Source organism: Bos indicus x Bos taurus, chromosome 29 (genome assembly GCF_003369695.1).
Source record: "Bos indicus x Bos taurus breed Angus x Brahman F1 hybrid chromosome 29, Bos_hybrid_MaternalHap_v2.0, whole genome shotgun sequence".
In the NCBI taxonomy this organism is placed as follows: domain Eukaryota; kingdom Metazoa; phylum Chordata; class Mammalia; order Artiodactyla; family Bovidae; genus Bos; species Bos indicus x Bos taurus.
Genome location: NC_040104.1, coordinates 18789115 through 18801605, shown reverse-complemented (window position 1 = coordinate 18801605; position 12491 = coordinate 18789115). Strand labels below are relative to the sequence as shown.

The following is a 12491-nucleotide window of genomic DNA, read 5'->3' as shown; positions in this document are numbered from 1 at the left end:
TCTTTATGACTTACTTTGCTTGGTATGATAATCTCTAGGTCCGTCCATGTTGCTGCAAATGGTATTACCCTCTGCAAAAGAGTATTCCACTCTTGACGGCTGAGTAATATTCCTGTGTGTGTGTGCGTGTGTGTGCGTGTATCACATCTTCTTTATTCATCTCTTGATGGACATTTGCGTTGTTTCTGTATCTTGCCTATTGTAAATAATGCTGCTTTGAGCATAGGGGTGCATGTACTTTTTTGAAGTTCTAGTTTTGTCTAGGTATATGCCCACGGGTGGGATTGCTGAATCGCATGACATCTCCTTCTTTAGTTTTTTGAGGAAACTCCATACTGTTTTTCATAGTGGCTGCAATTCACATTCTCACCAACAGCTTTGTAGAAGGGTTTCCTTTTCTCCACATCCTCTCCAGCATTTATTATTAATATCTATTGATTTTTTGGCAATGGCCATTCTGACTGGTGTTAGGTAGTACCTCTTTGTAGATTTGATTTGCATGTCTTTAACAATTAGCAACGTTGAGCATCTTTTCATTGCTTATTGGCCATCTGACAATGTCTTTTTAAATTCAATGCATCCCAGTCATGGCTGGCGATTCTAGGAATGCCATGAACCAGGATATGGAGATTGGGGTCACTCCCAGGGACCCTAAGAAGATTCCCAAACAGGCCCGAGATTACATCCCCATTGCCACCGACCGCACGCGCCTCCTGTCAGAGGGCAAGAAGCCGAGGCAGCGCTACATGGAGAAGAGCGGCAAGTGCAACGTCCATCACGGCAACGTCCAGGAGACCTACCGCTACCTGAGCGACCTCTTCACCACCCTGGTGGACCTCAAGTGGCGCTTCAACCTGCTTGTCTTCACCATGGTCTACACCATCACCTGGCTGTTCTTCGGGTTCATCTGGTGGCTCATTGCTTACATCCGGGGTGACCTGGACCATGTCGGGGACCGGGAGTGGATCCCTTGTGTAGAGAACCTCAGCGGCTTCGTGTCTGCCTTCCTGTTCTCCATCGAGACGGAGACCACCATCGGGTACGGCTTTCGGGTGATCACGGAGAAGTGTCCGGAGGGCATCGTCCTCCTGCTGGTCCAGGCCATCCTCGGCTCCATCGTCAACGCCTTCATGGTGGGGTGCATGTTCGTCAAGATCAGCCAGCCCAAGAAGAGAGCTGAGACCCTCATGTTTTCCAACAACGCCGTCATCTCACTTCGAGATGAGAAGCTCTGTCTCATGTTCCGGGTGGGCGACCTCCGCAACTCGCACATTGTGGAGGCCTCCATCCGCGCCAAGCTCATCAAGTCCCGGCAGACCAAGGAGGGCGAGTTCATCCCCCTGAACCAGACCGACATCAACGTGGGCTTCGACACGGGGGACGACCGCCTCTTCCTGGTTTCCCCGCTCATCATCTGTCACGAGATCAACGAGAAGAGCCCTTTCTGGGAGATGTCGAGGGCCCAGTTGACCCAGGAGGAGTTCGAGGTCGTGGTCATCCTGGAAGGGATGGTGGAGGCCACAGGTGAGCTTCCCCAGCTCCTTCTCCTCCCCAGCCCCTCCCCATCCCCTCCCCAGCCCTGGTGATCAGACCCCTGCTGATTCCAGAAGGTGCAGCCTGAAGGCGGCAGCTCAATCAGCCCCACCCCCCAAATGGTGATCTTCAGGATGGAATTACGAGAGCAGATAATGTGTGTCGGGACTTCCTGGTGGCTCCATGGCAAAGAACCCAATCCAGTGCAGGAGATGTGGGTTTGATCCCTGGGTTGGGAAGATCCCCTGGAAAAGGAAATGACAACCCATTCCAGTATTCTTGCCTGAAAAATCCCATGGACAGAGGAGCCTGGTGGTTTACAGTCCATGGGGTTGCAAAGAATCAGACACAACCAAGCGTGCGTGCACACACACACACACACACAAAATGTGTGTTGAACCCCCTCCCCCCCAATGTCTGGGCATGGTCTAGACTCTAAGTGCACAGTAACTCATTGAGTGAGATGGTTTTCCTTCAGGTACAGGTGTAGAAACAGAGACAGAGGTAAGCGCTCCTAAGTCACTGAACCAGGATGCAGGCCAAAGCCAGGTGACCCAAAGCCTGGTTTCCAACAGGCTACACCACCTGTCCTTCCCTCCCCAAAGGTGTCACCCAAAGGGGGTTCTGTGAGCACATGACTTTGAGAAACTGAGTTGAACAAAGGTGAACAGGCTTCTTACAGGAGGATGTGCAGGTCTTTACATGTGAATCGCCACCTGAGGCAAGGACAGGGTGAGTCCCAAAGTCACAGAATCCTCTTCTGGGAGAGACTCCCAAGTCCCACACCCTTAGGCCCCTATGGGGCAGGCTGTCCCTCAGCTTCCCTGTGGAAGTGGCTCTGTGAACACGGGTGTGTGCAAAAGACAGTGCATCACACTCACACGTGTCCGGCCAGCACCTCCCTGCCCAGCGACTGACTCATGGCAGCTGAGCACTTCCCGCCTCCCAGCTCTGTGTGGGGCTCAGGGAAGCCAAGGCCTGGGGGAGCCCATATCCCCACCACACTCTCTGGGCAAGGGAGCCCCACTAACTGTGGGCCCTCCTCTGCTTCCCCCTTCTTCCTGCCCTCCTTTCTCACTCACAGAGGCATCTGAGCACCTGGCCTGGCCCTAAGGATGACTCATAGAAAACTCACTGGAGCTGAGAATATATATGTTTTTCTAATCTGGCAACAGCACTGGAGGGCTGGCTTCGACCCTGTTTCACAGATGTGGAAGCTGCTTCATGCAGACAGGAGGGTCTATTGTATTTGGGGCTGTCACTCAGGCATCTAGAGTTTGTCAGCCACACCACACTGCCCCCTATAAGGTTGGGGGCCTTGCGTAAAGGTGGCCAAACAAGCCTTCCTGGCCTCTCGGGGGGCTGGGTGGGCAGCTCAGATGGGGCAGCCACAGACAGACCTTCCTGAGTGGAGCAAAACCTCTGGGGTGTGAACAGGCTCCAGGGACCCAGGCAAGGGGAGCTGCTCAACCATCTGCCGGGGACCCAGGCTGGCCAGGCGGCATATGGTGGCAGCCAGGGAACCCCTGGGACAGGACGGGGGGTGGACTCTCCTCCCACCGCTGGGAGCTTGCAGGTCACGCCATCCTTGGAGCCAGGGTCAGACCAGAACATGGGCTGAGATTCTGGAAAAGAGCTCCATTGCGAGGCCACAAAGGTCAGCTCGGGAATGTGGGGAAGGTAGGAAAGCAGTGCCTTACCATGCTTCTCCTCTCCGCCGGCCCGTCACTGCCACTCACTGACCTCTCCCAGCGTGGCTCCTCAGAGTCAGGTCCCTCGGTTGACCTGCCCTATCTGGTTGCCCTCCTCTCTTCCCATGGCCTGGGTTACTCTAGTTCTGCAGGGAGGAAAGAGAGGGAGACTGCCACCCACATGGGCTCTGATCTCAGCCACTTTAGGAGCTTGGTTGCCACATTCATGGAACCAAGCACAGGCTATGCGTTCAGGCCGAGGTTTGACCGGCGCAGCTCTGTGCAGCCTGCACGTGTGAGTTTGGGCAGGTTGCTCAACTCAACAGCAGGATGAAGATAACAAACCTCAGAGGCTCACAAGGGAAGGGGTTAAATGATGAAACAGAGGGGTGTATGTGAAGCACAATGCCTGCCACCCAGAGCGGCTTCTGTCCTTTCCAAATGCATTGCAAGCTGACTGCCAGGCACACTGGTGGGTTTCCAGTCATAGAAAAGCCCCCTTCTAAGAGGTGGGATGGAAGAAGGGCAGGAAGACCCCAGGGGGCTTGGTCCAAAGCGCCCACGGAGTCCAGTCTCGCTGTGTTTCCTGAATTCCTCAAGCCTGCAGATCTTTGGCTTGTGTCTGCACTGGTCAGTGCCCAGCATCGGTTTCTACACCTCTGCTGAGCTGGGGGTTGTCCAAGGACCGAGGGAAGACATCTGGAGCAGGCGGGACCCCGCGAGCCAAGAGCACGTGGGGTCCACTGGGGTTACCTGGCGGTCTGTGGGTCTGGGGTGCATGAGACCCCTGCCAGAGAACACTTAAACTGGGGAGAGGGGGTGCTGAGCAGACATTTCCTTCAGTTTTCAAAGAGCACAAGCCAGGACCTTCCTCAGCCGAAAGATTAAATATCAGAAAACTGCTTCCCTGTGACCCTGAGGACAGAGGCGTCCTCATCCATAAACAAAGCTGTCCTCTCTGGAGAGAAAGCAGCACCTAAAAATAACATAGGCAAGCCAGGGCTGAGCCGACAGGGAATGGGGGCATTGGAGCATGCTCCAACCAAGGAGCCATGCTGTGTGTGTGTGTGTGTGCACACATCCGTGGGGGGCGGTGTGTGTACACACGTGTAGGCTTTTGCCCGTATGGATCCACCCCAAACAACCCCGTGTATTCTAAATGCCTGTCAGCTTCTCTGGGTTGAGCCACTCTGAATTTATCTTTGTTCAAACTTTCCTCATCTTTTCTTATCTCGGTCTTCTAGAACTTAATGCATGTTCAGGAACCATGTCCATTCCTGAATTATTCACTCCCGTCTCTAGGAACCTACTCCACAATCTTGCATTGTTAATTTCTAATTTTCTGCCTCCATCACACCTTGAGCTCTTTAGGGCAAGAGTTGTATCTTATTCAGCTTTATGTCTCCATGGTGCTTAGCACAAAGCTGATATTCAACATATGCTTGATGAATGATTGGGTGGATAATTGGGTGGGTGGATTGATGGATCAGTGATGAATGAATGGATGGGTGGATGAATGGATGGATAATGAAAGATGATGGATGGATGGATGGTTGGATGAATGGATAGATGATGGATAGATGCACAGATGGACAGATGGATGAAAGATGTTGAATGGATGGATAGAAGGATGATGAATGATGGGCTGATGGATGGATAATGGATGGAAGGCTGTGGCCACTCCTAATACATGTGCCCTCTGTGCACCCAGGCATGACTTGCCAAGCACGGAGCTCCTACATGGATACCGAGGTGCTCTGGGGCCACCGGTTCACACCAGTCCTCACCTTGGAAAAGGGCTTCTATGAGGTGGACTACAACACCTTCCACGACACCTATGAAACCAACACGCCCAGCTGCTGTGCCAAGGAACTGGCAGAAATGAAGCGGGAAGGCCGGCTCCTGCAGTACCACCCCAGCCCCCCACTGCCAGGGGGTTGCGTTGGAGCAGAGCTGGGTGCAGAGGCGGAGCAGGAAGGAGAGGAAGAGCCTGAGGGTCTGAGTGGGTCCCAGGAGACCAAGGACTCTGCGTGAGGACGGCACTCTCCCCGTGACCTCCCCACATTCCCCTCTGTGCTCCCTTCTCACGAGCACAGAGGCTGCGGGGCTGGGGTCGAAGGGCTGAGTGGGCTGGGTTGTGTGAATGTGCTGAGTGTGCTGTTTTGGGGGTGGGGGTAGCCAGGAGCCTTTAAGGCTCTGTAGGGAGGAGTAGTAACCGAGTCTTGGCACCTCCCAGCCCAGGATCTACTGGAGCAGGTGGCTTCCAGCTGGTCCCCATGGCAGTGCTGTCTCTCCTCCCTGGCCTCTGTCACACGGGCTAAGGGCCAGACCAGGAGGGCTTGTCTCACAGTGCAACATCCAGGTGACCTCTGTCCTCACACCTCTCTCTGCCAACTGGCCCAGATCACCTTCCTCTTGGGGTTTCACAGACCAAGCGGCAGCCCCCTCCCGCCGAGGGCTGACACCTAGAGAAGGCTGCTGCCCCCTTCCCCTCATTCCAGCCATCGTGGAGCCTGTTGTGGATTCAGGGTGGGAGACTCTCCAATCTGGAGGCTCCAATCCTTGGTTCCCAGGGGAGCTCACAGACCTCAGTGGTTCGGGTCACATAGAATTCCTTGCAAATCTGCCACCAGTGACCACTCAGAGCGCTAAGGCCCTCACCGCTGGATCTCAGCATTACCTGTGAAGTCTGTGCTTTCCCCGCTGTGTTCTGCGGGACCGATGTAGCCTGCAGACCACTGCTCTCCTTAGGGTGATGTTTAGTCGGGGGTCACTTCCTGGCCGCCCCAGCCATACCGTGCCTGCACCTCCCACCAAAGAGAGAACCCCAGCAGCTGGACCTGTGCTAGAACATCTGGCCCCAAGAATCTCAAAGTGCTTCTCACCTTCACTGTGGTTTCCCGCATAGTCTCGGAGCCTGTGGTGTGATCCATCCAGGGAGAATGCTGTGGCCAGAGGGCAAGATGAGCCAGTCGGTGCTGAAGCAGGGAGGGGGAGGGAAGACACACAGAGAAAGGCAAACAAAACCTGAATTTTAAAATGAGCAGTGGCACCAGCTGTCACCAAGATCGCTGACTTCAAGCTTTGCTACCAGGTGAAGCAGGGACGTGAAGCCCAGGGAGAAGTGCCTGCAGGGCTGGGGCCACCTTCCAGCCGAGGTGGGGGACTCTGAGCTGATGCTGCTGCCCTGGGTCTCCTCTCCGACAGGTGGGGGTCTAATGAGGTGGCTGGGCTGGGAGGGCAGGAAGGATGGCCAGAAAAGGGGGGTGGGTGCCATCCCCACCTTGCAAACGCGGAGAATCAGAGAAGGGGTGAACATTAAGAGAGCGCTGAATGGAGAAGAGTCTTAAAAACAGCAAGGCATGAGACTTCCCTAATGGCCCAGTGGTTAGGACTCTGCGCTTTCACTGCTGAGGGCTGGATCCCTCTTGGTGGGGAACTAGAATCCCGCAGGCCAAGTGGTGCTGCCAAAAAAACCAACAATGGCAGAAGGCTTTCCCTTTCAGCCAGGAGGCGCAGGAAGAGGACGGACAGACGCTGCAGCTGTCATGGTGATGGGGCACATCTGGTGTGTGGAGGTTGACAGGCTTCCAGTCAGCTGACGTAGACCTGGAGAGATGTCAGAAGTTCCGGCCACAGAACTGTGGAGGCCTCCCCACCACCATGGCAGAGCTCTCGGCTGACCTTTGGAAAGGGAAGCTTCTTTCTGCCCCGGGTGCAAAGCACCTCCCCAGGGAGTAAGAGTAGGAAGTTAAGGCTGAGCCAGGGGGACTGGCTTTGGATCGCAGGCTGGGTTTTCCAGGTGCTGGGGCTGCAAAGAAGAGGAGGCAGGCGGCCACACTCAGGGGAGGGGACCCAGTTCTCAGGCAAGGGGCTGGATCTGGAGAGGGGGCGCCAGGAAGCAGGGAGGAGCAGGGTGTTCCTACAGGCTGGCCCTGAGTCCTGACTCCAGGCAGGCATCCCTTTGTAATGAAGCAGGTCGTGAAGGGAACCAGGAATGGGCTGGAATCCTGTCCTCCAGGGAAAGGAGAGCAGGCAGCCTGGCACACTAAGATTAGATGCATTGGGGTCTTGAGCTATAGCTGGAACTGTGAAGTGCCTGCCCATCCTCAGCCCACCAGATCCAAGGCTTGCACTGCAGGACTGTTTTGTTTCCCTCCCCTCCACGCCACCAGATCTAAATGCTGCCTTCGTCAAAACCCATCAGTGCCTGCAGGTTTAGAGCGCTCAGTGAGGCAGGTTAGCAAGGATGGGAAAACCACAGGAGAAGCAGGCCTTGCAGCCGGGCTGGGTCCGGGCTATTTCACACCTGCCTGCACCTAGCAACCCCAGGTGGCCACATGAGTCACTCCCCTGTGTCCTAGCTCTGTGGTAGCCCCCACAAATCCAGGCCACATCATGTTTCAGCCAACTGCAGACATGGTGGAGCCTCAGAAAAGAAGAGATCAGCACCATCCTCTTGAAAAGTCCCCAGAGGGGCCAGAGCCCCCTGCACTGGTATGAATCGGGTAGCAATCCCACTGTGCACCTTAGCTGCTGTTTCTCAAGAAAATTCAAAGGCAAGAAGTCTGCCTTTTGTATCCCTAGGCAATCCTTCTTGGTGACCAACTGATCAAACTAAAGTCTGAAACACTCCACAAGTCATTTTCTGATAGTTCTTCTATTAACAAAAACTCACTCAATGTAGAGTCTGATGAAGGTTGGAACCTCAGTGGATCACTTTAAAAATACTGAATCTACCCACAAGCCACCTATGAGTCCCAGCCCTTAGCCACACGGTTCTTAGCCCACATATCACCTCTGATGGGTCACAGAGAGGTGAGCCAGGCTGGCTGCGAGGTGGCTACTCACAAGCCTCAGCATTTCCAAAATCCCAAAGAACATTCTCATCGGTCAGACCCTAAAGCCTTGGGAGCTAACTTCCTGCTTCAACTTCTGTGTGCTCTGGAACCGTCCCCTGTAAGGGTGAAGCCTCCAGGAGCTCAAAAGAAGATAAGTCCCCTCCACTCATCCTTGCAGCATCCATCCGACACCTGCTAGGTCTCCATGGCCTTGCCCAAAGACGCCCGTTCCCAGGTCAGGTTGAACAAGCTTTGCCCATGACTCTACCCTCCAGACACCACCCTCCCTGTGCAGTCAGCCCACTTCCTGTCATTTCCTTCTGCTGGTCGAGGTCCTAGCTGCAGCAGCTGGCCTTGACGGAGGAGAAGGAGCCCTCATCCATCTGGAGAGAGCTCTGCTGCTTGTGATCAGTAATAGCCAGCACCTTCTGTCACACTCTGGCCCCATGCCTGCCTTCCATACAGGCCTCAGCCCTGGGTCTTCCGAGTGTTGAAAGCCACAGACACTTGAAATTTCTGTATTGAAGTTGCCCCAAACTAAAACAACTCCCCCTCCCTCTTAAGTTGCCTGCTGTCACCTAAAAATATGCCCTGAACACATCTTTGAGCAAACACCCTTTACTGTGCACCGGCTTTGTGCCCGTGGGTTAGGTCCTTGCCTGGAAGATGGTGTGTGATTCTCAAAAGCCTGCTGAGAAACGCTTAGGAACCCATTGCTGCCAAAGAGATAACTGAGGTTCAGAGATGTTAATTCCGTTGCTCAAGGCCATAGATAGTCTAAGGACCATGGGGCCCAGAGCAGAGCCTCCCAAACACAGACGGGCCATCATCCTCCATAAACCCCTGCCCCCAGGGCAGCTCCCGAGCTCCCTGGAAGGAAGGAAGGAAGACAGCCCCACCTCTCCTGGCCGCCCCTGTGTGCTGTGCTGTGGACATCAGCTTCCATCCACCAGCAATGTTCTCCCACGGCAGGACAATTGGGAAACACCTTTTTCTGATTCTTAGGGAATTAATGAGCTGTGAAAAGAGATTAGATGGGGAATTATTGCTTTGGGGAAGAAGCCACTTATACTGCTCAACTTGGTTTTTGCTAAACACATCTCCTTAAACTCCTATGTCAAATCTCTTTCTCCCTGTGTAAGACTTGTCAATCTTCTCATTAAAAAGAACAGCATTGCACTGCTGAAAATTCATCCAATAAAGTGGATTTGATCTTACAAAACTCTTCCTCATTTTAAGTAGATAGCCATTGGTTGGTGTTCAATTCACTGCCAGTTTAAGCAAACTTGTCCTTCCTGTTTTCAGTAGTGCGTGCACTGCCATGGCCGACCCTTTGAGCCAACTCTTTGGACTGTAGCCCTCCAGGCTCCTCTGTTCATGGGATACTCCAGGCAAGAATACTAGAATGTGTTGCCATTTTCCTCCTCCAGAGGATCTTCCTGACCCAGGGATCAAACCCACATCTTCTGTGTCTCCTGCATTTCAGGTGGATTCTTTACCTGCTGAGCCATCAGGGAAGCCCCTAGAAACACTGTGTGCATGTCAAGTTGCTTCAATCGTGTCCTACTCTTTGCAACCCTATGGGCCCTGGCCCACCAGGTTTCTCTGTCCATGGGATTCTCTAGGCCAGAATACTGGAATGGGTTGCCATGCCCTTCTCCAGGGGTATCAGTATCTTAATTGCAGTGGAGGTGATAGTCTGGGCAAGGTGGGGAGGAGGAGACAGGAATCAGGGCCCCACCTCCAGACACAGAGCAGGGCGAGGTCGCCATCACCCAGAGCATGCAAGCTATGTGCCTTCTCCTATTAGATCATTCATTCCATCCCCCACATCATTCTCACACATGTTTTTACATTAAATATTCAGACTACACTACCTAAATAATGAGTGTCTAAAAGAAATCCCATGGATACAGAGGAGCCTGGCAGCCTACAGTCCATGAAAGTCATACACGACTTAGCAACTAAGCAACAATGTGAAGTATCGACCTTAGAGAGTCCCTGCACTGACTGCATTCATGGCATTAATTAGCACAGATTGATACCACTGAATGATGGGGGAAGGACGGGGGAAGCTGGGATGTGTCTTATGGGCAAAGGACTTCAGGATTTTCAAGGGAAGGAAACAGTTTCTGCTGAGGATGTCATTAGAGGATTTAGAATTGCCTTCTCTTCTGCTCCAGTCCCCTGGATGGCAGCTGAACAGCTCAGATCTACAAAGGAGGTTAACAAAAAGATTCCTCACTTAAACCATTCCAAAAGGATAAAACCGCTCTCTGGGGCTTTGATTTAAGACAAGAAAGTTGTGGGAGCCAGGGCAACCCTGATGTGTAGAGGCATCTCGCTGGTCTGACTCTGTGGCCCGCCTGTGGTGATCAGGCATGACTTAGGCTGGTCCAGCTGCTCTGACAAACATACCACGGACCGGGTGGCTTAAACAACAGACATTTATTTCTCACAGTTTTGTAGTCTGGGGAGTCCAAGATCAAGGCTCCAGGAGATGTGGTGTCTGGTGAGAGGCTGCTTCCTGGTTCACAGACAGCTGTGTTCTCACTATATCTTCTCATGGAAGGGGCGAGGGTGCTCCTCAGGGTCTCTTTGATAAGAGCATTTGTGTCATTACTGAGGGTTTCACCCTCATGACCTGTTGTTCAGTCGCCCATTCGTGTCCAACTCTGTGAGCCCATGGACTGCAGCAGGCCAGGCCTCCCTGTCCCTCACCATCTCCTGAAGTCTGTCCAAGTTCATGTCCATTGCATCTGTGATGCTATCCAGCCATCTCATCCTCTGTTTCCCTCTTCTTCTGCTCTCAAGCTTCCCCAGCATCAGGGTCTTTTCCAATGATTCAGATGACCAAAACACTGGAGCTTCAGCTTCAGCATCCATCCTTCCAATGAGTATTCAGTGTTGATTTCCCTTAGGATTGACTGGTTTTATCTCTTTGCTGTCCAAGAGACTCTCAGGAGTCTTCTCCAGCATCACAGTTCAAAGGCATCGATTCTATGGTGCTCTGCTTCTTTACGGACCCTCATGACCTAGTCAGCTCCAAAGGCCCTACTTCCTAGCACCATCACATTAAGGGTTAGGATTGCAACATATGAATCTGGAGTGGACACAAATATTCAGTTTGTAACAAAGCACAAGCAGATTAGTGCGTGTGACCGAGACAAAAGCAAGTGCAGGGCCTCTAAATTAACCCTGGGTAAAAGCACCCGGTGAGACTGAGGCTGAGACGGCCTTGTGGTGATGGTGTGACATAAAACACACACACAAAAGTCAGGAAGTCCTGGGAACCATTGGCTGTTGGCCTGTGGGGATATCTCTTCACTGGGGATCGTACTGTAAATATTGTTCGCATCAGAAGGGAAACTGCAGGACTCCCCTGGTGGCTCAGTGGATAAGAATCTGCCTGCCAATGCAGGGGATGCAGGTTTGATCCCTGGCCCGGGATGATTCCACATGCCCAAAATCCCTAGAACCTGTGCTCCACAAGAAAAGAAGCCGCCATGATGAGAAGCCAACGCATCGCAGCAAGAGAGCAGCCCCCACTCACCGCAAGTAGAGAAAACCCTGAGCAAAAGCAGCAAAGACCCAGCACAACCCAAAATAAATAATTTAAAAACTCCAAGTCAGGTGGGGCAAGAACCTTCAGTAGACACATTTGCCACTCACAGCTTGGATTACAATTTGGGGAAGGAGGACTACACACCCGTTTCTAGTAAAAAGCAAAAATCTGAACATTATGCTCCAAAAACTCACCTTTGTTTAGAAGGTTCAGGCTTTGCTTGTACCAGTCAGAGCAGCAGTGTGAGATGTGTGCCCGCGCATCCCTTTAGTCCCTTAGGCCAGCCATAAAGGGTTCTGGGTTCCTGACGGCAGATCAGTGTCAAGAAAGGAGTTTCAGAAACAGAAACATTTTTCTCTAAGGAACTGAGAGAAAAGACTTTTTCTTTTAGGAACTATTTCACTTTCACTGAGAAGCTGCTGGTATAATAACCTGGATTCCCTTAGAGGAGACAAACATCGGAAATCTCAAGGGAGGAATTAATGAGGGTTGGGTACACGGTACTTGGAGCATCACTGGTCTATCCAGTGCAACAGTGTAAGTGGAGAAATCCAGGGATGATGGGTGAGGCTGCTGGTCGTAAGAACGTGGTTGATAAGTACATGCATTAAGGATCCCTTTGCACGCACACTCCAAATGTCGTGTTCACATTCCAAATCTCCTCTTAAATAACCATGCCCATGGATCATGTGGCATTTCTATTTTTAGTTTTCAAAGGCACTTCCACAGCCATTCTCCATAGTGGCTCTACCAATTTACATTTGCACCAACAGTGTAGGAGGGTCCCCTTTTCTCCACACCGTCACCAACATTTGTTTGTAGATTATTTTTTCACATCTTTTTTTTTTTGGCTGCCGTGCT

The 12491-nt window shown here is 52.4% G+C and overlaps 1 protein-coding gene across 1 annotated transcript in view; it reads left to right on the top strand.

Moving 5' to 3' along the window:
- The window catches only part of KCNJ5 (potassium voltage-gated channel subfamily J member 5), a 28297-nt gene extending 19010 nt beyond the window's left edge, over positions 1–9287 (top strand). The window contains exons 2-3 of the mRNA XM_027532106.1: positions 586–1524; positions 4936–9287. Coding sequence (XP_027387907.1) covers positions 588–1524; positions 4936–5258 — 1260 coding nt within the window. The 5' untranslated portion in view covers positions 586–587 and the 3' untranslated portion in view covers positions 5259–9287. The remainder of the gene's footprint in view (positions 1–585; positions 1525–4935) is intronic.
- The last annotated feature ends 3204 nt before the right edge of the window (positions 9288–12491 follow it).